Consider the following 27478-nt stretch of genomic DNA (forward strand, 5'->3'; position numbering starts at 1 on the left):
GATTTTTAGTCTTTCTTATTGCACAGTGACTAGCAACCCTTTGTCTATTACATGTGCTGCCGTGTAGATTTGAGGAAACTTGTAAGCCTATATGCTTGATTTAAAAACATTTTCTACTATGGAAACATATGGTTCTACCTTCTTACTTTCTGTTAGTTTTAGTTTTCTTTAAATATGTGTCAGTTATCTAGGTGGGTTCTATGAGAAGTTCTTGGTAAATTTTCCTATAATTCCCCAAACATCAATGTTTCTTCTTTAAAATAAACTATGCCTAAGGCTGATGAATGTTTTTTAAATGTTGTGAATGGTGGTCCCCTTGACCAAAAAGACAAGACTCGTTCCCTGAGCTGGACATTTTGATAATAAACTGCTTTTCTGAGGTACAGTTTTTATCAGTACCTTCAGATTGTTTTCATTTGATTCACCAATTTTTTACAAAATTTACGTGATTTTTGTCTTGTGCTCATTGTTTCTGCTTATTTCAGTCATAGTGGACCTAGGTTTAAAGAAAATAATGTCTATAATATTTTCTGTCATGATAAAGGATTGAATGTTTACATGTAAGTGTTATGGGAGGGAGGACGCAGTAGCTTCCTGAGGAAAGAGACAAAAGAATGAGAAATGCTGATCTAAAGTGTGGTTATGATATAATATAATATGAAAGTGAAAGTTGCTCAGTTATATCCAGCTCTTTGGGACCCCATGGACTGTAGCCTCCCAGGCTCCTCTGTCCATGGAATTCTCTAGGTCAGTGTACTGGAGTGGGTAGCTATTCTCTTCCCCAGGGGATATTCCCAACCTGGTATCAAACCCATGTCTCCCACGTTGCAGGCAGATTCTTTACTGTCTGAGCCACCAGGGAAGCCCAAGAATACTGGAGTGGGTAGCCTATCCCTTCGCCAGGGGAATCTTTCCAACCCAGGAATTGAACTGGGGTCTCCTGCATTGCAGGCAGTTTCTTTACCAGCTGAGCTACCAGGGAAGCTCATATTATAATATAATAGTAAATCAGTCTGTGTTCAACGAACCCATTGAATTTCTCATCATATCTGCAAGTAGCTAAGTGGTGCTCTGTCCTGAATTGTAAAAATATACATAGATTTAGATATGTATATAAATATAGATAAGATCATAGATACATTCAGGTAGCTTTGGAGAGAATGAAAATTCGAAAGTCCCTTTAGAGTTCAGGTAATTATTTTCTTAACATACAGTTGAGAACTTATATCCATTAGCAAAAGCTGGTTATGGGAGTGAAAATAAAAGATGAATAAAAGGTGGGTGACAAAAAGAGAATTAGGTCATGAAATTAAAGTTTTTTGCAAATATCTCAGTTTTATAGATGGAAGCATGTAGCTACACTTCTAATTCCATGAACACTCCAAAGGCAAATGAGTTTAACTGGATGAAGGCAAGTGTCTTGCCATGGCTTTAGGTAAGAAGTGTTGTTGAGGCTGGATGCACAGTAAAAATGAAGAACTGTTAGTGGTCTCCCTAATAAAATTAAAGGGTGAATCTTTCAAAAGAATTCCAATTATTGAACAATCTCTATAGCAAGGAAAAGCTATAAAATTCTATGCAAAAATGAAGATAAAATTCTGAATATCTACAAAGTAATATGGATACTATGAATAGACTTTTATTGTTCTTGTTTCTACACCCAACATGTGAAAAACAGTTAAATTCAACCACACCTTTTTAGTATACTTTTGCATTAAAATAATAAATTTCAATACATACCCACATCATTTTATGGAGGAGTTCTACTTATGAGGCAGAAGTGCTAGAGCAGCAGTACCCAAACTTTTAGGCCCCAGGAACCAGTTTCGTGGAAGACCATTTTTCCATGGACTGGGATAGGAAGCAATGGTTTTGGGACGATTCAAGCACATTACGTGTATTGCTCACTTTATTTCTATTATTGCATCAGCTCCACCTCAGATCATCAGGCATTCGATCTCAGAGTTTGGGGACACCTGTGCTGAGTCTCAGATACAGCTAGTCTCTTTTCCCCTTCTTTCCTGTTTTAGCAAACTTCCAGCAACAAAATAGACAACATTTTGTGATGACAAATATGGCAGTTGCCACACAGGCCAGCAGGAACCCAATGATATCCAGAGAGTGGTACTGGAACCAGGTGAGGTCATGGAGAGCTGGCCGCAAGTGCTTGGCTCCTTTGTGGCGCATGACAAACTCGATCCAGAAGACTGCTCTGTCCAAGGGCTTCATAGGCTGATCATGTTGAATGGCTGATAATCTCATCACATTCTCTTTGTAGCTGAAGGAAAATCAAACAGTTATCATTTATGGAATGAGCTATAATAGATAAAGATGTGAAAATTCCTTGCAGATGGTAACAGAGTGCAACACAGAGTGGAAGAAAAACAATAATTTTCTCCGAGGTGATTATTGAGATATTAGCTTATGGGCTAGGATTCCTTAAATGCACAGTTTTCAAGCTACAAAGAAAAGAAAGAAAATGGGAGAGAACAAGGTTGTGTATTCTAAAGAATGGAACAAGCTGTCCCAAAGGGAAAGAAAAGAAAAGAAATTCGTAATATGTTTGTCCAAAGTTTGAATTGTCTCATAAAGAATTGTTAATAGACCTGGTAGATGTATTCCAAAATGTTATAATCTAGATATAGCAGGTAAATCAGGGATGAGGTTTGGAGACATGTCCAGACAGGGCTGGTCTTACATTAGTGAAGTGGTGGTTGAGAGTGTGGAAGTAGATTGACTCAGTTTGATTCCTGACTCTTACTTTGTTGGCTGCTTTTTAATTTTTCTGTTCCTCTGATTGTTTTTAAGAAAATTAATTTTACTAACATTTTAAAACATTTTTATTTTTTAAACTTTTAATTTTACTTTGGAGGGCTCAATTATGATAGAATCTGTTTCTCGGTTTTTCATTGTTATATGAAATGGCTAGGAATAGTATCTTATCTAATTATTTTGAGAATATTGTATTGATTCTTAGAGGCATTCCTAGCATGCAGTAGACACTCAGTGTATGCTTACTAGTACTGTTGTTCTGGTTCTTGTATTGTTGTTCTGGTTCTTTGTCAGGAGCCTCCTGGAGAAGGCTCAACATTTCACTCTCAGGCATGGCAGACACACTTGTTTCTATTACTGAAATAATGGCAGACTAATAGCCAAGAAGGAAGAATAAAGAGATATAGCTTATGAACCTTAAATCACAAAGTGCTATAACATGGCAGTGTGGTAATAACAATGGAAGTAACTTTTCTCCCTTTACTGTCAAAAACACAGGAGGAGCACTGGGTTTTTGCAAAGACTGCAGTAATCCTGGAAATATATATTTAATACAAGAGGAATAGACTACAATAAAGAAGTTACTTAAAATGTGTAAAGTAACACTGTTTTACTAAATACAACATGTAGCATATCATGAACATTCAGTATATTTTCATTTTTGACACCAACATTACATTATTAAAAATTAAAAAGGCATACAAATATACTAGAGATATGTACATTTACATAAAAACAGCAAGTGAAAGATTTGTTTCTTTCAAAAAAAGAAAAAAAGTGCTTTTAATGCTGCTCACATAGGACAATAGCTGTGCTAAAATTAAATTTAAATAACACTGCTTATAAAACACACAATGCATTTTGCTGCCATTACTGACACATCTCAAAATGCTTTCTTCACAAAGTCATTATGACAAAAAGGGGGAATATATACATCATATTTGTGATATTAATATAATTGTGTCATTGAAATTCATGTATATCCTGAAGTGATTTGGAAATTAAACATTTCTGTTTTCAGAAAATGTGGTTTTTAAATAGGGATATCCCAACATAACTCCCTATTCCAAATAAGACAAAAATGAGCACGAATAAAAGAACTCTGAATATACTTACATTTATAAGCTGTATCTACGTAGTTGTAATTGAGAAAATTAGAAAATTCTAGTTGTTTACATGTATGAATGATGGGATCAAAATATTATTACAGACTAGCAGATACAGAGAACAATCTATTGGACACCAGATTTGGGGCAGTAGAAACACACAGGTGGGGAAGTAGGAGGCAAAATTATTGGGAATAACATAAGCTCAAGGAGGTGTTATACAACACTGGAAATTTAACCACTATTTGGTAATTACTGTAAATGGAAAATAACCTGTAAAAATTGTGTACCATTTTTTAAAAGAAGGAATATCCCAACATATGGGATTCCCTGATGGCTCAGATATAATGAATTGGCCAGCAATGCAGAGACCTGGTTTGATCCCTGGGTCAGCAAGATCCTCTGGAGAGGGGAGTGGCTACCTACTCCCATGTGCTTGCCTGGAAAATTGCATGGACTGAGGATTGGTGGGATACAGTCTATGGGGTCCCAAAGAGTCAAACACAACTGAGAAACCAACACTTTCACTTTTTCATATCAACATGTTCTTCCCAAGTCAATTATGTTTAGATTTTATAATTCTTCCAAACAAGACAAAATGACCACAGTAAAAAAATTTTTTAAAAAAAAACAACAAACCAAGAATATACCCACATTTATAAATAGGATATACATATTTGAAACTGGGTAGTTAGAAAGTTATAGCTGTTTATCATTTATCAGAGATGGAGTCAAAATATTAGCATAGAAAACTTGGAAAATAGTAAATGTAATTGGAATCTGAAATGGATTATGTCATGGTGGTTTACTGAAAATAAACTATCTTTTAAGAGTTTAAAATATTTGTGGCGGTCCTAAGATGGTGGAGGAATAGGATGGGAAGAGCACTTTCTCCCTCAGAAATTCCTCAAAAGAACATTTCAACGCCGAGCAAACTCCACAAAAGAACTTCTGTGGGCTGGCAGAGGACATCAGGCAACCAGAAAAGCAGACCATTGTCTTCAAAAACAGGTAGGAAAAAATATAAAAGACGAAAAAGGAGACAAAGGAGGTGGGGAAGGAGCTCCGTCTTGGGAAGGGAAGGGAAGCCCATCCCGGGAAGGGAATTTTAAGAAGAGGGGTTTCCAAACACCAGGAAAGACTCTCCCTGCCGTGTCTGTGGTGAGCCTTGGAAACACAGAGGGCAACATAACAGGAAGGGAAAAATAAATAAATAATTAAAACCAAGAGATTACAAGCCCAACAGTAACTCCCCCAGCGGAAAAGCAGCACAGATGCCTACATCCACCACTAGGAGGTGGCGGCAGGGCAGGGAAGTGTGGGAGGCGCAGGCTTCAGTGCTTTGTAAGAATCGGGCAGGAACGCCCCACGCGCAACCAGAAAGATCTAACTTGGGCTAGCAAACCAGACTGTGGGATAGCTACCACGCGAAAAGCTCGAACATAAGACACCGCCAGGACCAAGCACAGAACAAAGGACGGAACGGAAAAAGCCAGCTGCAGACCATCCCCCGCCGGGGACAGGCAGCCAGAGCTGTAAGGGCTGGAGAGGGGCAATTGCAGACCCAGAGAGACTTAGCTTACGAAACTGCAAGCAGGCTTCTTTGCTAAGACTTCTGGGGGTGCTGGACAGTCACCATCTGCCTCACAAGGGGCGCCAGCAGTCCATCCAGAAAACTGAGCAGCAGAGGCAGAAAAGGCGACAACTCGCAGCGATCGCGCTCTCCAAACTCCTGAGCTACTCGGACCTGGGAAGGGCACAAAACGAAGTCCCAACCGAATCTGTGCCTCTGAGGGCTACCTGAGCGCTGAACCTGAGCGGCTTAGACTGGGGAAGTGCACGCAGCCTAGGGCCGGCCTCAGAAGGTTCCCGGCTGAGCATCGTAGAGCCAGAGCGGTTTGTACCCCACGAGAAGGGACAGGTCCAGCGGGGCTGAGACACTGTGTGCACACGACAACGCTATTTGTTTGCAGCATCCCCACCTCCCCACAGCAAGACCAAACTAGGGAGCCTAAAAAACCAGCAAACAGAAGAAGCTAAACAGAGGGAACTGCCTTGGAAGTGACCCCACACTGCCCACAACATCAGAGAAGGGCCAGATATATTTTCACTATTTTTAAAATCATTCCTTTTTTTCCCCTTTTTTTCCCTAACTTTTTTTTTTATAGTTAAGTCTTCTATTTCTCCTCTAATTTTTATTTCTATAACCTACTATTACTATTAAAAAGAAAACACAAACGACTCTTTTCTTTTTTTTAAGGCAAACACCATATATAGTCTTTAGGTGGTTGTTGGTGTTTTTTTAAATAATTCTTGTGCCTTTTTTTTTCTTTCCTTTTTTTTCCTTTTTTCCTTTTGCATTCTGCTTCTTTTCTTTAATATTGTATTTTTGAAAATCCAACCTCTACTCTTGATTTTTAACCTTTGCTCTTTGCTTTTGTTGTCAATTTTGTACATTTAAAAACCCAAACTTCACTACCCAATTTTACCTGAGACCAAGATTACTGGCTTGACCACTCTCTCCTCCTTTGGACTCTCCTTTTTCTCCACCAGGTGGCCTCTGTCTCTTTTCTCCCCCATCTCTTCTCTATCCAACTCTGTGAATCCCTGTGTGTTCCAGACGGTGGAGAACACCTAAGGAACTGGTTACTGGCAGGATTTGTCTCTCTCCTTTTCATTCCTCTCTCTTATCCTCCTGGCCACCTCTGTCTACTTCCTCCCTCTCCTCTTCCCTGTATAACTCTGTAAATACCTCTGAGCGGTCCAGACTATGGAACTCACATAAGGAAGTGACTACTGGCTAGCTTGCTCTCTCCCCTTTTGATCTCACCGCATCTCATTCCAGTCACCTCTAACTACCCCCTCCCTCTTCTCTTCTTGTAACTCAGTGAACCTCTCTGGGTGTCCCTCAATGTGGAGAAACTTTTCATCTTTAACCTAGATGTTTTATCATCAGTGCTATATAGATGGAGAAGTCTAGAGGCTGCTGTAAAAATAAAACTGAAAACCAGAAGCAGGAGGCTTAAGTCCAAAGCCTGAAAACATCAGAGAACTCCTGAATTCAGGGAACATTAAGCATTAGAGCTCATCAAATGCCTCCATACCTACACTGAAACCAAGCTCCACCCAAGGACCAACAAGCTCCAGGACAAAACATACCACGCAAATTCTCCAGCAACACAGGAACACACCCCTGAGCTTCAATATACAGGCAGTTCAAAGTTACTCCAAAACCTTTGACGTCTCATAACCCATTACTGGTCACTCCACTGCAGTCCAGAGAGAAGAAACCCAGCTCCACCCACCAGAACTCCAACACAAGCCTCCTTATCCAGGAAATCTAGACAAGCCACTGATACAACCCCACCCACAGTGAGGAAGCTCCATAATAAAGAGAACTCCACAAATTCCCAGAATACAAAAAGGCCACCCCAAACGCAGCAATATAACCAAGATGAAGAGACAGAGGAATACTCAGCAAGTAAAGGAACAGGAGAGTTGCCCACCAAACCAAACCAAAGAGGAAGAGGTAGGGAATCTACCTGAGAAAGAATTCTGAATATTGATAGTGAAAATGATCCAAAATCTTGAAAGCAAAATGGAATCACAGAGAAATAGCCTAGAGATAAGGATTGAGAAGATGCAAGAAAGGTTTAACAAGGACCTAGAAGAAATAAAAAAGAGTCAATATATAATGAATAATGCAATAAATGAGATCAGAAACACTCTGGAGGAAACAAATAGCAGAATAACGGAGGCAGAAGATAGGATTAGTGAAATAGAAGATAGAATGGTAGAAATAAATGAATCAGAGAGGAAAAAAGAAAAATGAATTAAAAGAAATGAGGACAATCTCAGAGACCTCCAGGACAACATGAAACGCTCCAACATTCGAACTATAGGAGTCCCAGAAGAAGAAGACAAAAAGAAAGACCATGAGAAAATCCTTGAGGAGATAATAGTTGAAAACTTCCCTAAAATGGGGAAGGAAATAATCACCCAAGTCCAAGAAACACAGAGAGTTCCAAATAGGATAAACCCAAGGCAAAAAACCCCAAGACACATATTAATCAAATTAACAAAGATCAAACACAAAGAATAAATATTAAAAGCAGGAAGGGAAAAACAATTAATAACACACAAGGGGATTCCCATAAGGATAACAGCTGATCTTTCAATAGAAACTCTTCAGGCCAGGAGGGAATGGCAAGACATACTTAAAGTGATGAAAGAAAATAACCTACAGCCCAGATTACTGTACCCAGCAAGGATCTCATTCAAATACGAAGGAGAAATCAAAAGCTTTACAGACAAGCAAAAGCTGAGAGAATTCAGCACCACCAAACCAGCTCTCCAACAAATGCTAAAGGATATTCTCTAGACAGGAAACACAAAAAGGGTGTAAAAACCCAAACCCAAAACAATAAAGTAAATGGTAACAGGATCATATTTATCAATAATTACCTTAAAGGTAAATGGGTTCAATGTCCCAACCAAAAGGCAAAGACTGGCCGAATGGATACTAAAACAAGACCCCTCTATATGCTGCTTACAAGAGACCCACCTCAAAACAAGGGACACATACAGACTGAAAGTGAAGGGCTGGTAAAAGATGTACCATGCAAATAGAGACCAAAAGAAAGCAGGAATGGCAATACTCATATCCGATAAAATAGACTTTAAAACAAAGGCTGTGAAAAGAGACAAAGAAGGCCACTACATAATGATCAAAGGATCAATCCAAGAAGAAGATATAATAATTATAAATATATATGCACCCAATATAGGAGCATCGCAATATGTAAGACAAATGCTAACAAGTATGAAAGGGGAAATCAACAATAACACAATAATAGTGGGAGACTTTAATACCCCACTCACACCTATGGATAGATCAACTAAACAGAAAATTAACAAAGAAACACAAACTTTAAATGATACATTAGACCAATCAGACCTAATTGATATCTAAAGGACATTTCACCCCAAAACAATGAATTTCACCTTTTACTCAAGTGCTCATGGAACCTTCTCCAGGATAGATCACATCCTCGGCCATAAATCTAATCTTGATAAATTCAAAAAAATCGAAATCATTCCAAGCATCTTTTCTGACCATAATGCATTAAGATTAGATCTCAATTACAGCAGAAAAACTATTAAAAATTCCAACGTATGGAGGTTGAACAACACACTTATGAATAACCAACAAATCACAGAAGAAATAAAAAAAGAAATCAAAATATGCATAGAAACGAATGAAAATGAAAACACAACAACCCAAAACCTGTGGGACACTATAAAAGCAGTGCTAAGAGGAAAGTTCATAGCAATACAGGCATACCTCAAGAATCAAGAAAAAAGTCAAATAAACAACCTAACTCTACACCTAATGCAACCACAAAAGGAAGAAATGGAGAACCCCAGAGTTAGTAGAAGGAAAGGAATCTTAAAAATTAGGGCAGAAATACATGCAAAAGAAACAAAAGAGACCATAGCAAAAATCAACAAAGCCAAAAGCTGGTTCTTTGAAAGGATAAATATAATTGACAAACCATTAGCCAGACTCATCAAGAAGCAAAGAGAGAAAAATCAAATCAATAAAATTAGAAATGAAAATGGAGAGATCACAACAGACAACACAGAAATACAAAGGATCATAAGAGGCTACTATCAGCAGTTATATGCCAATAAAATGGACAACGTGGAAGAAATGGACAAATTCTTAGAAAAGTATAATTTTCCAAAACTGAACCAGGAAGAAATAGAAAATCTTAACAGACCCATCACAAGCACGGAAATTGAAACTGTAATCAGAAATCTTCCAGCAAACAACAGCCCAGGTCCAGACGGCTTCACAGCTGAATTCTACCAAAAATTTCGAGAAGAGCTAACACCTATCCTACTCCAACTCTTCCAGAAAATTGCAGAGGAAGGTAAACTTCCAAACTCATTCTATGAGGCCACCATCACCCTAATACCAAAACTTGACAAAGATACTACAAAAAAAGAAAACTACAGGCCAATATCACTGATGAACATAGATGCAAAAATCCTCAACAAAATTCTAGCAATCAGAATCCAACAACACATTAAAAAGATCATACATCATGACCAAGTGGGCTTTATCCCAGTGATGCAAGGATTCTTCAATATCTGCAAATCAATCAATGTAATTCACCACATTAACAAATTGAAAAATAAAAGCCATATGATTATCTCAATAGATGCAGAGAAGGCCTTTGACAAAATTCAACATCCATTTATGATTAAAAACTCTCCAGAAAACAGAAATAGAAGGAACATACCTCAACATAATAAAAGCTATATATGACAAACCCACAGCAAACATTATCCTCAATGGTGAAAAATTGAAAGCATTTCCCCTAAAGTCAGGAACAAGACAAGGGTGCCCACTTTCACCGCTACTATTCAACATAGTTCTGGAAGTGTTGGCCACAGCAATCAGAGCAGAAAAAGAAATGAAAGAAATCCGAATTGGAAAAGAAGTAAAACTTTCACCATTTGCAGATGACATGATCCTCTACGTAGAAAACCCTAAAGACTCCACCAGAAAATTACTAGAGCTAATCAATGAATATAGTAAAGTTGCAGGATATAAAATCAACACACAGAAATTCCTTGCATTCCTATACTCTATTAATGAGAAAGTAGAAAAAGAAATTAAGGAAACATTCCATTCACCATTGCAATGAAAAGAATAAAATACTTAGGAATAAATCTACCTAAAGAAACTAAAGACCTATATATAGAAAACTGTAATACACTGATGAAAGAAATCAAAGAGGACACTAATAGGTGGGGAAATATACCATGTATGTGGATTGGAACAATCAAAATAGTGAAAATGAGCATACTACCCAAAGCAATTTACAAATTCAATGCAATCCCTATCAAGCTACCAACCATATTTTTCACAGAACTAGAACAAATCATTTCAAGATTTGTATGGAAATACAAAAAACCTTGAATAGCCAAAGCAATCTTGAGAAAGAAGAATGGAACTGGAGGAATCAACTTGCCTGACTTCAGGCTCTACTACAAAGCCACAGTCATCAAGACAGTATGGTACTGGCACAAAGACAGAAATATAGATCAATGGAACAAAATAGAAAGTCCAGAGATAAATCCACACACATATGGACACCTTATCTTTGACAAAGGAGGCAAGAATATACAATGGAGTAAAGACAATCTCTTTAACAAGTGGTGCTGGGAACAGTGGTCAACCACTTGTAAAAGAATGAAACTAGATCACTTTCTAACACCACACACAAAAATAAACTCAAAATGGATGAAAGATCTAAATGTAAGATCAGAAACTATAAAACTCCTAGAGGAGAATATAGGCAAAACACTCTCTGACAGAAATCACAGCAGAATCCTCTATGATCCACCTCCCAGAATTCTGGAAATAAACGCAAAAATAAACAAATGGGATCTAATTAAAATTAAAAGCTTCTGCACAACAAAGGAAAATATAAGCAAGGTGAAAAGACAGCCTTCTGAATGGGAGAAAATAATAGCAAATGAAACAACTGACGAAGAACCAATCTCAAAAATACACAAGCAAACCTGCAGCTCAATTCCAGAAAAATAAACGACCCAATCAAAAAATGGGCCAAAGAAGTAAATAGACATTTCTCCAAAGAAGACATATGGATGGCTAACAAACACATGAAAAGATGCTCAACATCACTCATTATTAGAGAAATGCAAATCAAAACCACAATGAGGTACCACTTCACACCAGTCAGAATGGCTGCGATCCAAAAATCTGCAAGCAATAAATGCTGGAGAGGGTGTGGAGAAAAGGGAACCCTCTTACACTGTTGGTGGGAATGCAAACTAGTACAGCCACTATGGAGAACAGTGTGGAGATTCCTTAAAAAATTGCAAATAGAACTGCCTTATGACCCAGCAATCCCAATGCTGGGCATACACACCGAGGAAACCAGAATTGAAAGAGACACATGTACCCCAATGTTCATCGCAGCACTGTTTATAGTAGCCAGGACATGGAAACAACCTAGATGTCCATCAGCAGAAGAATGGATAAGAAAGCTGGGGTACATATACACAATGGAGTATTACTCAGCCATTAAAAAGAATACATTTGAATTAGTTTTGATGAGATGGATGAAACTGGAGCCGATTATACAGTGTGAAGTAAGCCAGAAAGAAAAACACCAATACAGTATACTAACACATATATATGGAATTTAGAAAGACGGCAATGACGACCCTGTATGCAAGACAGGAAAAAAGACACAGATGTGTATAGCGGACTTTTGGACTCAGAGGGAGAGGGAGAGGGTGGGATGATTTGGGAGAATGGCATTGTAACATGTATACTGTCATGTAAGAATCGAATCGCCAGTCTATGTCTGACGCAGGATACAGCATGCTTGGGACTGGTGCATGGGGATGACCTAGAGAGATGTTCTGGGGAGGGAGGTGGGAGGGGGTTTCATGTTTGGGAACGCATGTACACCAGTGGTGGATTCATGTCAATGTATGGCAATACCAATACAGTATTGTAAAGTAAAATAAAGTAAAAATAAAAATTAAAAAAATTTGAGAAGTTCATATACTGAAAGAGTAAAGTGGGCAGATGAGTATCCATATGTCCATGGTTCCCTACAATAACTTTGTTCTCAATGCTTCTTAATCCATTAGAATTTCAATGGTTCTTCTCATTCTAATGATTAAGTTTTCAAAATTTCTCCACTATCTTTAAAACGCTGACAAACCTTTTCCATAAAACCATGAAAAAAACTTAATGTGACATTCACAACCCGTTATTTTTGTCTGTTTTCGAAGCATTGAGCAAATCTTACACCTCATTGTGCTTATGTGGAGACTCATGGCTGCCTCCCTCGCCTTCAGATGACAACTTCTCTAGAAAGATTGGCTAGTAAAGAAAAAAAAAAAAAAATATATATATATATATACTCACGAAGGATTATTAATGACTTCCTGCAATGCGTTGAGCAAATCTCTTGTTGACATTGTTTCCAAGTCCAACCTGACAGCTGTTCCCTTGGATTTCATTCGAGCAATGTTATCAGCTTGATCAGCAAACAAAGGTGTGCCCACCATAGGGATCCCATGATAGATGGCCTCATAAACACCATTGCTTCCACCATGAGTTATAAAGGCTTTGGTTTTTGGATGGCCTAGGATTGAGTGAATTTCAGGAAGATTATTAATTATAACAGAATAAAATGAGAAATGGGTAATATAAGGCACTGGAAGAAGCAGTATCTTTTAGATAACATTATTATGTATATTGAAAGTGCTTTTAACTTGCTTTCAGAACTCAGAGAAGAAACAGCTATGTCTGCTGAAGGGGTAAATGAAGATTTTGTGAAAGAAGTGCTGAGTCACTTGAACATCACAAATGAATCCAGGATTGGCAGGTGAACAACTTGAAAGACCATTCTGGGTGAAAGAAACCACATGTGCAAAAAAAGAGGAGGGCATGCCAGAATTTATTCACCTAAAGATATAGTGAAGTCATTAAGTTTGATAGGAATGGTGTCAGGGGAAAAGAAGGATAATGGTAGTGGCACTGGAACCAGAGGAAGGAAAAGCTACATTTTATCATGAAGTGTGTTATTGCTTCAGAAAAATGATTGTGCATTTTTTTAAATAGGAAATTGAGAGTCATTGGTAATGGCAGAAGCGTTCTTCTTTTTAGTAGCATTTAACATACCTCTACAGAATGGAAATGATAAGTATAAGGAAAGAATTCAGAGACAGAACAACAATCCAGGAAATTATTGAAAAGCTCACTGTGAGAAGTAATTACAGCTGAAGTAAAGATTCTGGCTGTGAGGGATGTGACTATGTAGAACAAACTGACAACTGTTATGTGTTCTCCTTTTTTTCTCATAGCAAAGAAAATAATAATAAAGTAGTCAAGTTTCCCTTTTCAGTGTTTTAGTAATTGCTTTGTAAGTGTGTTTCCTGTTGAAGCACTCTCACTCTGCTCAGCTGTTACTCATGTTTTCATATTTGTTGTGACAAGTCTCACCAAGAAGGTCATTCTGGGGAAGCCATTTATACAACCGGGTGTTGGGTCCTAAGTTATCTGGTTTTTTGCCATCATATCTCCATAGCACCTGCTAAAAGTAAAGGAAATACTTTATTTTATGAGTCGAACTTCAAAGTTATACTAATACTTTCTAAATTGACTAAGATACATATAATTACATGCCATCCATAGGACATGAAAGGAAATGAAGACATATTAAGTAATGGTAACTAGTAATATAAAGACATAAATAGGAATACCTACGTTTGATGTATTAATTATGTACGCATGATGGCAGAGACAAGTGAGATTTTCAATGAACAATTCAAATAGTAAAAAAAAAAAACCTGCTTTGTTGTTGCTTTACAGTCACTAAGTTGTGTCCAACTCTTTGCACGCCATGGAGTGCAGCATGATAGGCTTCCCTGTCCTTCACCATCTCTCAGAAGCTGCTCATATTCATATCCATTGATTCAGTGTTGCTATCCAAGCAACACATCCTCTGTCACACCCTTTCCCTCCTGCCCTTAATCTTTCTCAACATCAAGGTCTTTTTCAATGAGTCATCTCTTTGCATCAGGTGGCCAAGGTATTGGAGCTTCAGCTCTAGCATCAGTCCTTCCAATGAATATTCAAAGTTAATTAACAGGATTGACCAGTCTGATCCTGCTGTCCAGGAGACTCTCAAGAGTCTTCAACACCACAATTCAAAAGCATCAATTTTTTGGCACTCAGCCTTCTTTATGGTCTAACACTCACATCCATACATGACTGCTGAAAAACCATAGCTTTGACTATATGGACTTGTCCAGGCAAGTGCTGTCTTTGCTTTTTAATACACTGTCTAGACTTGTCATAGCTTTTCTTTCATGGATAGGTGGTTTTATTTCTAATACAATAAGTCAGAGGCAGATTACACATAACCTACATATTCATTTGCTTTCTTTATATGCTAGTGCTCATTTTCATATTCAGTATTCACTGATTTATTTTTGACTGTTATAAAAGAGTTTACTTATATCAAGTAGTTAAAATGGGAAGTTATTTTATTAGAATTTTACACGTTTTGATTACAAAGAAGAAAACATATGCAGTCAATCACCTAAGATAAATATTCTGGCTTATTTATAATTTATTAATCCCCTTCATAGATCACAGCCTTGTCATGGTAAAGTGGCTTGTGTAACTCAATGAAGCTATGAGCCATGCTCTGCACGGCTACCCAAGGGCAGATGGGTCATAGCCGAGTGTTCTGACAAACTGTGGTCCACTGGAGGAGGGAATGGAATTGACAACTACTCCAGTATTTGTGCCATAAGAACCACATGAACAGTATGGAAAGACAAAATATATGACACTGGAAGATGAGTTCTCCAGGTCAGAAGGTGTCCAATATGCTGTTGAGGAAGAGTGGAGGGCAATTACTAATAGTTCCAGAAAGAATGAAGTGACTGGGCCAATGAAGAAATGATGCTTAGTTGTGGATGTGTCTGGTGGTGAAAGTCTGATGCTGTAAATAACATAGGATCCTGGAATGTGAGGCCAATGAAATCAAGGTAGTTGCACATGGTCAAGCAGGATATGGCAAGAGTGAATATCAACATCTTAGGAATCCATGAACTAAAATGGTCGAGTTCAATGAATTTAATTCAGATGACCATTATATCTACTACTGTGGTTAAGAATCCCTTAGAAGAAATGGAGTAGCCTCACAGTTAACAAAAAGGTCTGAAATGTAGTGCTTGGGAGCAATCGCAAAAACGACAGAATGATCTTGGTTCATTTCCAAGGTAAACCATTGAACATCACAGCAATCCAAGTCTGTGCCCCAACCACTAATGCTGAAGAAGCTGAAGTCAATTGATTTCAGCAAGACCTACAAGACCTTCTAGAATTAACAGTAAAAAAAAAGAAAAGAATATTTAAGAAGAAGTCTTTTCATCAAGGGGATAGAAATGTAAAAGTAAGAAGTCAAGAGATATCTAGGATAAGAGGCAAGTTTGGCCTTGTAGTACTAAAAGAAGCAGGCAAAAGCTAACAGACTTTAGTTAAGAGAACACACTGGTCATAGTAAACATCCTTTTCCAACAACTGATGACTCTATACATGGACATCACCAGATGGTCAATACTGAAATCAAATTAATTATATTCTTACAGCCAAAGATAGACGCTCTATACAGTCAGCAAAACAAGACCTGGAGTGACTGTGGTTCAGATCATGAGCACCTGAGTGCAAAATTCAGATTTGAATTGAAGAAAGACTTAAATTGAAAGCGGGGAAAACCGCTAAGCCATTCAGGTATGACAGAAATCAAATCCCATATAATTACACAGTGGAGGTGATGAATAGATTCAAGGGATTTTATCTGATATGCAGAGTGCCTGAAGAACTGTGGATAGAGGTGTGTAACATTGTACAAGAGGCAGCGATTGAAACCATCCCAAAGAAAAGGAAATGCCAGAAGGCAAAATGGTTATCTGAGGAGGCTTTATAAATAGTTGAGAAAAGAAAGGGAGTGAAAGCCAAGGGGGAAAGGAAAAGAAAGATATACTCAACTGAATGCAGAATTGCAGAGGATAGATAGGAGAGGTAAGAAGGACTTCAATGAACAATGCAAAGAAATAGAGAAATCAATGGGATGTGAAAGACTAGAGATCTCTTCAAGTAAATTAGAGATCCCAAGGGATCATTTCATGCAAAGATGGGCACAATAAAGGACAGAAATGGTATGGACCTAACAGAAGCAGAAGATATTAAGAAGAGGTGGCAAGAATACACAGAAGAACTATACAGAAGAGGTCTTAGTAACCTGGATAACCATGATGGTGTGGTCACTCATCTAGAGCCACACATCATGGAGTGTGAAGAAATTGGGACCTTAGGAAGTATTACTGAGAAGAAAGCTAGTGGAATTTCAGCTGAAATATTTCAAATCCTAAAAGATGATACCGTTGAAGTGCTGCACTCTATATGCCAGCAAATTTGGAAAAAATAACAGTGGCCACAGGACTGGGAAAGGTCAGTTTTCATTCCAAACCCAAGGATGCGTAATGCCAAAGAATGTTCAAAGTACTGTAAAATTATGTTCCTTTCACATGCTAGCAAGGTAATACTCAAAAATCATTTATCTCGACCTGAGCAGTACATGAACCAAGAACTTCCAGATGTGCAATCTGGGTTTAGAAAAGGCAGAGGAACCACAGATCAAATTGCCATCATTCATTAGATCATAGACAAAGCAAGAGAATTCCAGAAAAACATCTACTTCTGCTTCACTGACTATGTTAACCTTTGACTGTATGGATCCCAACAAACTGTGGAAAATTCTTAAAGAGCTGGGAATACCAGACCACCTTAACTGTCTCCTGAGACACTTGTATGCAGGTGAAGAAGCAACAGTTAGAACCAGACATGAAACAACAGACTGGTTCAAATGGGGAAAGGAGTACACAAAAGCTGTATATTGTACTCTGCTTACTTAACTTACATATGCACAGTGCATCATGTATAATACTGGGCTCACAAGCTGGAATCAAGCTTGCTGGGAGAAATATTAATAACCTCAGATATGTAGATGACACCACCCATATGGCAGAAAGTGAAGAGGAACTAAAAAGCCTCTTGATGAAGTGAAAGAGAAGAGTAAAAAGTTGGCTTAAAGCTCAACATTCAGAAAACGAAGATCATGGCATCTGGTCCCATCACTTCATGGGAAATAGATGGGGAAACAGTGAAAAGAGTGTCAGACTTTATTTTTTTGAGCTCCAAAATCTCTACAGATGGTGACTGCAGCCATGATATTAAAAGACGCTTACTCCTTGGAAGGAAAGTTATGACCAACCTAGATAGCATATTCAAAAGCAGAGACACTACTTTGCCAACAAAGGTCCATCTAGTCAAGGCTATGGCTTTTCCAGTAGTCATGTATGGATGTGAGAGTTGGACTGTGAAGAAGGCTGAGCACCGAAGAATTGATGCTTTTGAACTGTGGTGTTGGAGAAGACTCTACAGAGTCCCTTGGACTGCAAGGAGAGCCAACCAGTCCATTCTGAAGGAGATCAGCCCTGGATGTTTATTGGAAGGACTGATGCTAAAGCTGAAACTCCAGTGCTTTGGCCACCTCATGCGAAGAGTTGACTCATTGGAAAAGACTCTGATGCTCGGAGGGATTGGGGGCAAGAGGAGAAGGGGACGACAGAGGATGAGATGGCTGGATGATATCTCCGACTCGATGGACATGAGTTTTAGTGAACTCTGGGAGTTGGTGATGGAAGGGAGGCCTGGCGTGCTGCAATTCATGGGGTTGCAAAGAGTCAGACACGACTGAGTGACTGAACTGAACTGAAAGAGACTCTTGATGTGGGTGAAAGAGGAAAGTGAAAAAGCTGTCTTAAAAATCAACATTCAAAACAATACTTTCATGACATCTGGTCCCATCACTTCATGGCAAATATATGGGGAAAATGTGGAAGCTGTGACATATTTTATTTTCTTGGGCTCCAAAAGCATTGTGGATGGCGACTGTAGCCGTGAAATGAAAAGACACTTGCTTCTTGAAAGAAAAGCTATGACAAATCTAGACAGAATATTAAAAGCAGAATCATTCTGCCAAAAGAGGTCCATATAATGAAAGCTATATTTTTTTCCAGTAATCATGTATGGATATGAGAGTTGGATAGTAAAGAAGGTTAGGTAAGGTAAGATAAGGTGAAGTCATTCAGTCATGTCCTACTCTTTGCGGCCCCACAGACTGTTGTCTACCAGGCTCCTGTATCCATGGGATTTTCCAGGCAAGAGTACTGGAGTGGGTTGCCATTTCCTTCTCCAGAGGATCTTCCCAACCCAGGGATCGAACCCAGGTCTCCTGCATTGTAATCATAGGCTTTACCATCTGAGCCACCCAGGAAGTCCTTAAAGAAAGTTAAGCGCTGAAGAGTTAATGCATTTGAATTGTGGTGCTGGAGAAGATTCTTGAAAATCCCTTGGACTGCAAGGACATCAAACCAGTCAATCCTAAAGGAAACCAATCTTGAATATTCATTGGAAGTACTGATGCGGAAGCTCCAATACTCTGGCCACCTGGTAACTGTTTGGAAAGATCTTGATCTGGGAAAGGTTGAAGGCAAAAGGAGAAGGGCTGGCAGAGGATGACATGGTTAGATAGCATCACTAAATCAATGGACATGAATCGTGGCAAACCCTGGGTAATAGTGAAGGACAGGGGAGCCCAGCATGCTGTAGTCCATGGGATTGCAATGATTCAGACGACTTAATGACTAAGCAACAACAGCATAATTTTTAGTAATGTTAATTAGTGCTGCGGAAGAAGTATGTTCTCTTACAAATTATTAAGCCCTACTTCCAAAAACAATGAAAAGTGGAATTGTTTGACTGGAATCAATATTGCATGACTACATTTATTGTTAAAATTTAACTCCCAAGAGCATCTGTATGTGTGCTGTGTGCTCAGAAGTCCTTCAAAGAAAAGGAACAAGTGACAAAGTGATAGGAAATGTCTAAAATCATCTCTTTACAGAGTTTCACAGACTTATTAAATAGTTGTTCATGATTAAGTTATTGTATCTACCTTTTGTGGAATTTGAGCGAAGGCTGATGCAATCACCTCGGCTCTGTCTTCTGACATGTTACTGACCATTGACCCCAAAGAAAACACCACAATTCCATTTTCGCCAGAGCTCTGCACAAACTCTTCCATTTCCTGTGAAAAAAGAATTTGCCCCATCACAAAACAGCAGCAACATAGCATACATTATTGAAGGGATTGATACAAGCAAAACAGAGAGAAAATCAGAAATTGTCTCGAGATTAGAGTAGAGATTTCTTACAAAAATATTGTGGTAAGATACACATGGCATAAAATTTACTTTGTTAATTGTTCCTAAGTGTATAGTATAGTAGTGTTAAGTATACTCACATTGTGCAACCAATCTCCAGATCTTTTTCATTGGTCAAAACTGGAAGTCTATGACCATTACGAAACTCTACTTTCCTCTTTCTCTAGCTTTGGCAAGTTTCATTCTACTTTGTTTCTACAAATGAGATCAGTCTGGATACTTCTTATAAGTTGAATTGTAGAGTATTTGTCTTTTTCTGACTAGTTACTTTCACTTAATGTAAGGTTCATTCATGTTGTGACATGTGTCAGAATTGCCTTTTAAAGGTGAGTAATATTTCATTGTTTGTATATATGATATTTGTTTATTGCTTCCTCTGTTGATGGACATTTGGGTTGCTTAAACCTCTTGGCTCCTGTGAATAGAGCTTTCATGAATATGTTGTACAGATATCTCATTGGGATCCTAATTTCAATTATTCTGAATATAAATCCAGAAAAGGAATTGCTGAGCTCTATGTGTAGACAGGTTTTATATTAGAAAGTACACATTACTCTTATCACATACTATACAGTTAGCTAATAGAGATAGATTCTTGGAAGGAAGTTACTTGCCAGATTCAACTCCCTTTGGTTCTTTGCTATTATAATTCTGCTAACTCATTTATTTATTCCAGACAGACTTTTTGAGAATTATTTAGGTATTCATTAATATTTCATTTCCTGACTATGAGCACTATGAAAAAATATATGATCTGAATCAGTTTATGGCATTCATTCAGCTCTGTAATCCTATTCTTCATCTTAGACTTTGTCATAATTTCCAAACTCTGTCCAAAATACTAACTACTGACTTGAAGAGTCAAGTATTATAGTTTGGAAGTTCTATGAAACAGTTCTGTGAGTTCTATTTGTAATCCAAATTTACACTTGTATAGTTCCTTATTTGAGAGACCATATTGCTGTGTTTCTTTACATATGATGCCTTTGTCCTGAACTTGCATAATTAATGTCACAGATGGATGTGTTATGTCTAACTGCGGTGAAGGACCTTCAACTTGACTTCAATGAGTACCCCTGGGAGCACCTGCTCCACAGAGGAAAAGGTGCCCAGGGCTTTCTGCAGCACAGGTCTGGTCAGCTTTTGAGTAATTCAGTTCTAACTAAATAAAGCTCCAGGTGAATCCGTATTTGCCTGGAATTTTTTCTGAATTATTTTGCTTTGTGGTCCTGATCCTTTCTGATTAAAAAAAAGTTACTTTCCATACTAGAATAATTCCAAATGTTGAATGGCAACCCACCCCAATATTTCTGTCTGGGAAATCCCATTGACAGAGGAGACTAGCTGGCTATAGTTCACAGGGTCACGAAGAGTCAGACATGACTGAGCATGTCTGCATATTCACTGTTCTGCACCTTAGATCTCTAGTATTTATTTTCTAAGAAATGCAATTTTGTATCCTTAAACAATATTTCTCCTGTTCTTCCAACTCTCAGTCCTGGAAACTACCATATTACTCTCTGTTATTACAAGTTTGGCATTTTTAGATTTCATATACAAGTGATTTCTTATAGCATTTGTCCTTCTCTGTTTTTTCAAAAAGATAAACAAAACTGAAAACCTTTAGTTAGACTAATCAAGAATAAAAGTGACTCAAGTAAATAAGATTAGAAATGAAATGGAGACATTACAACTAATACTGAAAAGTTACGTAGGATCCCGAGACTACCATGAATAATTATAAGCTAAGAAATTATTAATACATATATGAGAAGAATGGAGAACTTCTTAAAAACAGAACCTACCGAGAATGAATCAGGAAGATGTAGAAAATCTGAACAGCTCTAATAAGTGAAGAAATTGAATTGGTTATCAAAAACCTATCAACACACAAAAGGCCCAGGGCCTGATGGCTTCACTGATGTATTCTATGAAATATTATAGAAAATTAATGCTAGTTCTTCAAAAAAATCTTAGAAATTAAAAAGGAGGGTAGGAACATTTCCAAAGTCATCCTACAAGGTCATCACCATGATCATGATACCAAATAGATAAGCACATTGCAAGAAGATAAAACTATAATCAAATATCCAGATTGAGTATTGTTGCAAAAATTCTCAACAAAATATCAACAAGCCAAATTCAAGAGCACATTAAAAGAATTATATAGTAAGGCCATGTGAGATTTATCTCTGTGATGCAAGGATAAATAGAATGAACCATAAAATAAGTTGACTATCTCAATAGATGTCCAAAAATCTTTTGACAAGATATGACATTCTTTCATGAGGAAACCCTCAACATATAGGGTATAGAAGGAACATATCTCAATGTAATAAAGAACATATATGACAAACCCAAAGCTAACATTATACTCAACAGTGAACACTTGAAAGCTTTTTCTCTAATCAGAAACAAAATAAGGATGCCTACTCCCACTATATAGAATTCAGTTTCCTTACTGTGTACTAATAATGAAACATCTGGAAAAAACTATCCCATTCACAATAGCATCAAAAGGAAGAAAATAACTAGAAATAAATTTAATCAGTGACGTGAAAGATCTGTACAGTGATAACTATAAGAAATTGTAGAAACAGAAGAAAACACAAATAAATGGAAAGTCATCATATGACATGGACCAGAAGACTAATACTGCTAAAATGTTGACATTACCAAAAGCCCAAAGAATCACACCTTGAAATTTCATATTTACCACAAAGTTTCAATATTTCAAATAGTGTACTGGCCCCCAAATAGACACATAGACCATGGAACAGCATACAGGGTTCAACTAATAGTCAACAAGGGAGCAAGGTAGACAAAAACACCAATTGTGGAAATGTTAGTCACTTTCTTTTCTGAGAAAACTGGATAAACTATGAAAAAACCAAAAAACCAGACGACTCACAAAAACAACTCAAAATGTATCAATGTATCAATGACTTAAATGTATCAATGACTTAAACACAAGACCAGATACCATAACATCCCTAAAAGAAAATATAAGGTTAGGAACTCCTTGACACTCGTCTGGAAAATGATGTTTTTGTATAGGACATCTAGACCACAACAAAAGGGAAAAATCACAAGTGGGGCTACATCAAGCTTAAAAGCTTCTGCACAGCAAAAGAAATAATCAACAAGACGAAAATGTGATCTACAGAGTGGAAGAAAAGTTTTGTAACCACATATTGAATGAGGGGTTAAGATCCAGAATATATGCACAACTCACACAACAAAATTCAATTAAAGAATGGGCAGATGAACAAAATAGACCCTTTACAAAGAAGATTTCCAAATGGTCACCAGGTATAGGAAAAGATACTCAACATCAGTAGTCATCTGGGAAATGTATTTCAAAATCACAATCAGATATTACCTCTCCCCTATTAGAAAGTCTATAACCAAGAAGAGAAAAGTGTTGTGAGAATGTGGAGAAAAGTGAATGCTTCTACACTCTCAGTGAGAATGTAAATTGGTTTAACCCTTATGGAACATACATTGAAAGTTCCTAAAACAGTTAAAGATAGATCTATTGTATGATCCAGCAATTCTACTTCTGAGTACACAGTCAAAGGAAATAAAAACCGGATATAGAAGAGGTATATGGGCTCCATGTTGACTGCAGCATTATCCACGATTAGCTAAGGGAAAAAACTTAAATGCCCACCAATGGATGAATTATTTAAAGATGTTTCATAGATACACACAGACATGCACACACACGCACACGGAGACACATGTGCTCAGAATGAAATGTTATTCACCCACGAGAAAGAAGGAAATCCTGCCATTTTCGACAATATGGGTGGACTTTGAAGACATTATGCTAAAATGTGTGCTGTGATTTTAATCTTTATTCTCTTTCTATAATCAAATAATCCACTATGCTATATATCCGAAAAGTTGTAATCCTAGCTTATGCCTTTTCAATGTTCAAGAAAACTGTGATCTTATATTTGTTATTTTCCAAGTAAATATTTTATTGTATCTCATTTTTATTGTATCTCCTTTAATATATTTTATTGTATCTGATTTAGTATAATTTAACATTTCCTAGTGGCTCAGATGGTAAAGAATGTGCCTGGAGTGCAGGAAACCAGGATTTGATCTCTGGGTCGGGAAGATCCCCTGGAGAAGGGAATGGCTGCCTACGCCAGTATTCTTGCCTGGAGAATCCCATGGACAGAGGAGCCTGGTGGGCTACAGTCCATAGTGTCACAAAAAGTCAGATATGACTGAAGTGACTTAGCAGCAGCAGCATTTAATACAAAGATTTTTAATGTCAGGAATTTTTAAGGTTTTGGTTATCAGATGAAGAAGATGAAATATTAAAGTATTTTTGTAAGTTTTAAGGCTTTTCACCAGAGCACTAGCTAAAATAAATGCCCATTTCCAACAATACAAATGAATGTACCTATAACTGTATGTTTTTATTCCCAACCCAGAGATTTATTTAAATTTATTTAAAATAAATCATCCTGATTCATGTCAATGTAGGCCAAAACCCACCACAATAATGTAAAGTAATTATCCTCCAATTAAATTAATTTAAAATAAAGAAAAAAATGAGTTAATGTGATATCTCTGTGAATACTGTACTCTAGTTTTCACTCATTATTGTCTATATCTAGCAATAATCTGCTAAATGGTCTCTTCCTACTCTTTACCATTTACAATCCAACCCAGTGACGACATCTTGCTTTTTATTTTTAATAATATATGACTATCTCTTTCTCAGGGTTTTTGTCATAGCTCAGTCGGTAAAGAGTCTGCCTGCAATGCAGGAGACCTGGGTTGGATTGCCATGTTGGGAAAATCCTCTGGAGAAGGAAATGGCAACCCGCTCCAGTATTCACACTTGGAAAATCCCATGGACAGAGGAGCCTGGCAGTCCGTAGTCCATGTGATGGCAAGAGTCGGACGCAACTTAGAGACCAAACCACTGCCATCACCTCTTTCTTAATCCTTTCAATATTCTTCCCAATGCCCCTACTAGATGTTTCCAATCTTTACAATTATCTGTTTCCAACTTACCTCTATAGCATCATCTTCTTTATTCAGCCTTTTCCTATCCAAACTAAACTTGGACTTTTTGGCTACTGTCATTACTACTCCAGCTACCTTTCTTTTATATCTTCTTCCAACTGAGCTACGAGAGAAGTCCATATCTTCTTCCACCCCTGCCCTATTCCTCTGTTTATTCCTGAGCATCCTTCAGATCTCATAATTGTCTGTGAATCAGAGATACATTATATGATTCATGCTGAATATTTCTTTAGCACTCTGGTCTTTCCATCTTATAACATTTTTTACAACTTGATTGTGTTCTGTCATTTCAGGTGGACTGTCAGGTGGTAGAAACTGTGCCTACACCATTTGTCTATATTAGAACTCACTTCTGGAATATGCTATATACAAAATTATCCTATCATAATTATAATACAATTATAATGTAACATATTATAGTGAGATGAGGTGTTTGGATGGCAACACCAGGTGATAATATCGTTATTATTTTATTTATATGAAATATATATTTTTATATAGAACTATAACTGTCCTTTAATGAATGATGCTTCTCTATGTGTGAATAATGAAATTGCAATTTAATTGATGTATTATCAAAGTGTCCCATGTACTCTAGTTTTTTCTGTAATGATAATGAAATTCAGATAGATGTGCTGATATAGATATACATCAGTTTCTAGGTGAAAGTTCACTTTATCCAGGTTCCCATATCTGACTACTTATAATCAAACATTCTAAATAAAGAATGCAGAATATTCCTATTGAAAACACAAAGTTCACAAAGAACAGCAAGGAGGAGTAGGTGACCTTAGGCAGAGGCTTGGCAGGTTTGCAGTGGAGCCCTCCAACAAATTCAACATTTGGTAGTCGTGGACGAGGAAATGAAAAGTCCCAGTAGCTTCGAATGAGCCACATTTCGGCTTTCCCCATTGTCTCTGATAAGGTAGTAGATCTTCCTGAAAGTAAAAAGGAAAACAACAACAAATATTTGATCAAATGAGACTATTGTCATGTGTGTATATTAGATACTTTTTGTAAAGGAACTTGGGATGTTTTGGCCACGATATTTGAATGTGTCTGTTTCTTGATAAATCTATACATAGCATAGTATAGGATAATAAAGTATATCTGGAATACATCTGTTTCTACATAAGCAGAAACAGTTTCTAAAAGCTAAGTGGATACTTATACTACAAAATGTGTATAACTCTCAATGTACATGTCTTCATTTATCAAGACAGTTTATGAGATTCTTAATGACTTTAAGTTAAAAAAAGAAGTTTTGTTAGTTGGATAGTCACTTGCAGATGTCCTAGGTACTTCAGTCTGTGGTAAATGACTTCCTGGTATCTGATACTAGTAATGGGCTTTACTCTACCTTCTAATTTAAGTGTTTGCATAATATTTGTTAGATTGAGGGTCGTTTTATATTTTTATTTCACTGTTTCACTTATTTGAGATAAATTTTTGTGAATTTATATTTAGACAAACTCAACTTCCAAGGCACTAGGAAAAATAAGACTTCATTCTACCAACTAAAAACATGAATTACCTAGTCGTTTTGCTGCTAAGTGATAACTGACTCTTTTCAACTCCGTGGACTAAAGCCCAACAGGCTTCTCTGTCCATGGGATTTCCCAGGCAAAAACACTGGAATGGAATGCCATTTCCTTTTCCAAGGGATCTTTCTGACCAAAGGATCAAACCTGTGTCTCCTGCCTTGGCAGGTAGATTCTCTACCACTGAGCTATCAGGAAGCCCAACTTACCTAGTACTTCACTGTAAAACTGATTCCACTTCTTATCATTGTATGCTGTGAAGAAAAGGTCAAAATAAAGTGTGTAAAACATATTTTTGACCCTCTCCATGAATGTCATGCGATCACTTAATTCTGAAAACATAACAGGTACATAAGATGGTGGGAATGGAAGTCTTCCGCTATTCTTTTCAATTATATGGCCAGGTGAGGTGTAATGACTGTACACGAATGGTATTTTAAGTAATTCAGCCAGCAGTTCACCACAGGGTCCAACGGCATCTGCAATAAGGATATCAAACCTTGATTCCTGTAGTTTTGTCATTAATTTCTTGTTGGAAACAGCGTCTTTACACATACTTAGAGCAGTATCAAAAAATTCCCAAAATGAACGTTTCACTGTTGCCAAATAGGACCAAAAGGAATCTTTCGCCACATATGTCAATTCCTCAAGAAGACGTTCCATAAAATTCTCATAATCACTTTTTGTTAAAGTTGTAGGAAAAGTGTCAAATCTCATAGTAGATGGTTTGCTGGAATTAGGAATAGTGGAAGCTGAAGATATCAGAACAGTCACCTCATGACCCCTCGTGACAAGTTCGTCCAGAATTGTCTTCATATTCATCCAGTGACTAAATTCCACTGGCCACACCAGCACCTTTCCACAACTCCCACCGCTAAAGCAACAAGTCAGCTGTAGCAGCAGCAGAAGCGAGAGTCTTTTCATAGACATCTTGCTTATATGCAGTCCGTTAAAAATAATTACTGTAAACTTTTGCTATTGCTCAGGCTTATATCCAGAAGTCATCAACCAGAAGTTAAATTATAACTCCAATTCCTTAAAAAAGTAGATTACATGAATAGTCAGCAGATGTGGAAATCAAGTGAAAAG

General features: G+C 37.4%; 1 protein-coding gene across 1 annotated transcript; it reads right to left on the reverse strand.

Moving 5' to 3' along the window:
* Positions 1-1623: 1623 nt before the first annotated feature.
* On the reverse strand, positions 1624-27478 carry LOC138442588 (UDP-glucuronosyltransferase 2B4-like). Its single transcript, XM_069594263.1, has 6 exons — positions 26599-27478; positions 25638-25786; positions 19529-19660; positions 13939-14026; positions 12859-13078; positions 1624-2278 (listed from the first exon to the last, which is right to left on the reverse strand). The coding sequence occupies exons 1-6, from the start codon at positions 27317-27319 to the stop codon at positions 1999-2001; spliced, it is 1590 nt and encodes a 529-aa protein (XP_069450364.1). The 5' UTR covers positions 27320-27478; the 3' UTR covers positions 1624-1998.

The sequence above is a fragment of the Ovis canadensis genome, chromosome 6 (genome assembly GCF_042477335.2).
Source record: "Ovis canadensis isolate MfBH-ARS-UI-01 breed Bighorn chromosome 6, ARS-UI_OviCan_v2, whole genome shotgun sequence".
Taxonomy (NCBI): domain Eukaryota; kingdom Metazoa; phylum Chordata; class Mammalia; order Artiodactyla; family Bovidae; genus Ovis; species Ovis canadensis.

Bases quoted from the DNA above. Each gene is read 5' to 3' on its own strand.
- LOC138442588 (XM_069594263.1), bottom strand. From the start codon at position 27,319: ATGTCTATGAAAAGACTCTCGCTTCTGCTGCTGCTACAGCTGACTTGT. The intron at 25,787-26,598 runs GTAAGTTGGGCT...TTTTACTTTCAG, and splicing joins GTTTTACAGTGAAGTACTAG to GAAGATCTACTACCTTATCA. The intron at 14,027-19,528 runs GTAGATACAATA...TACTTTTAGCAG, and splicing joins TCGCTCAAATTCCACAAAAG to GTGCTATGGAGATATGATGG.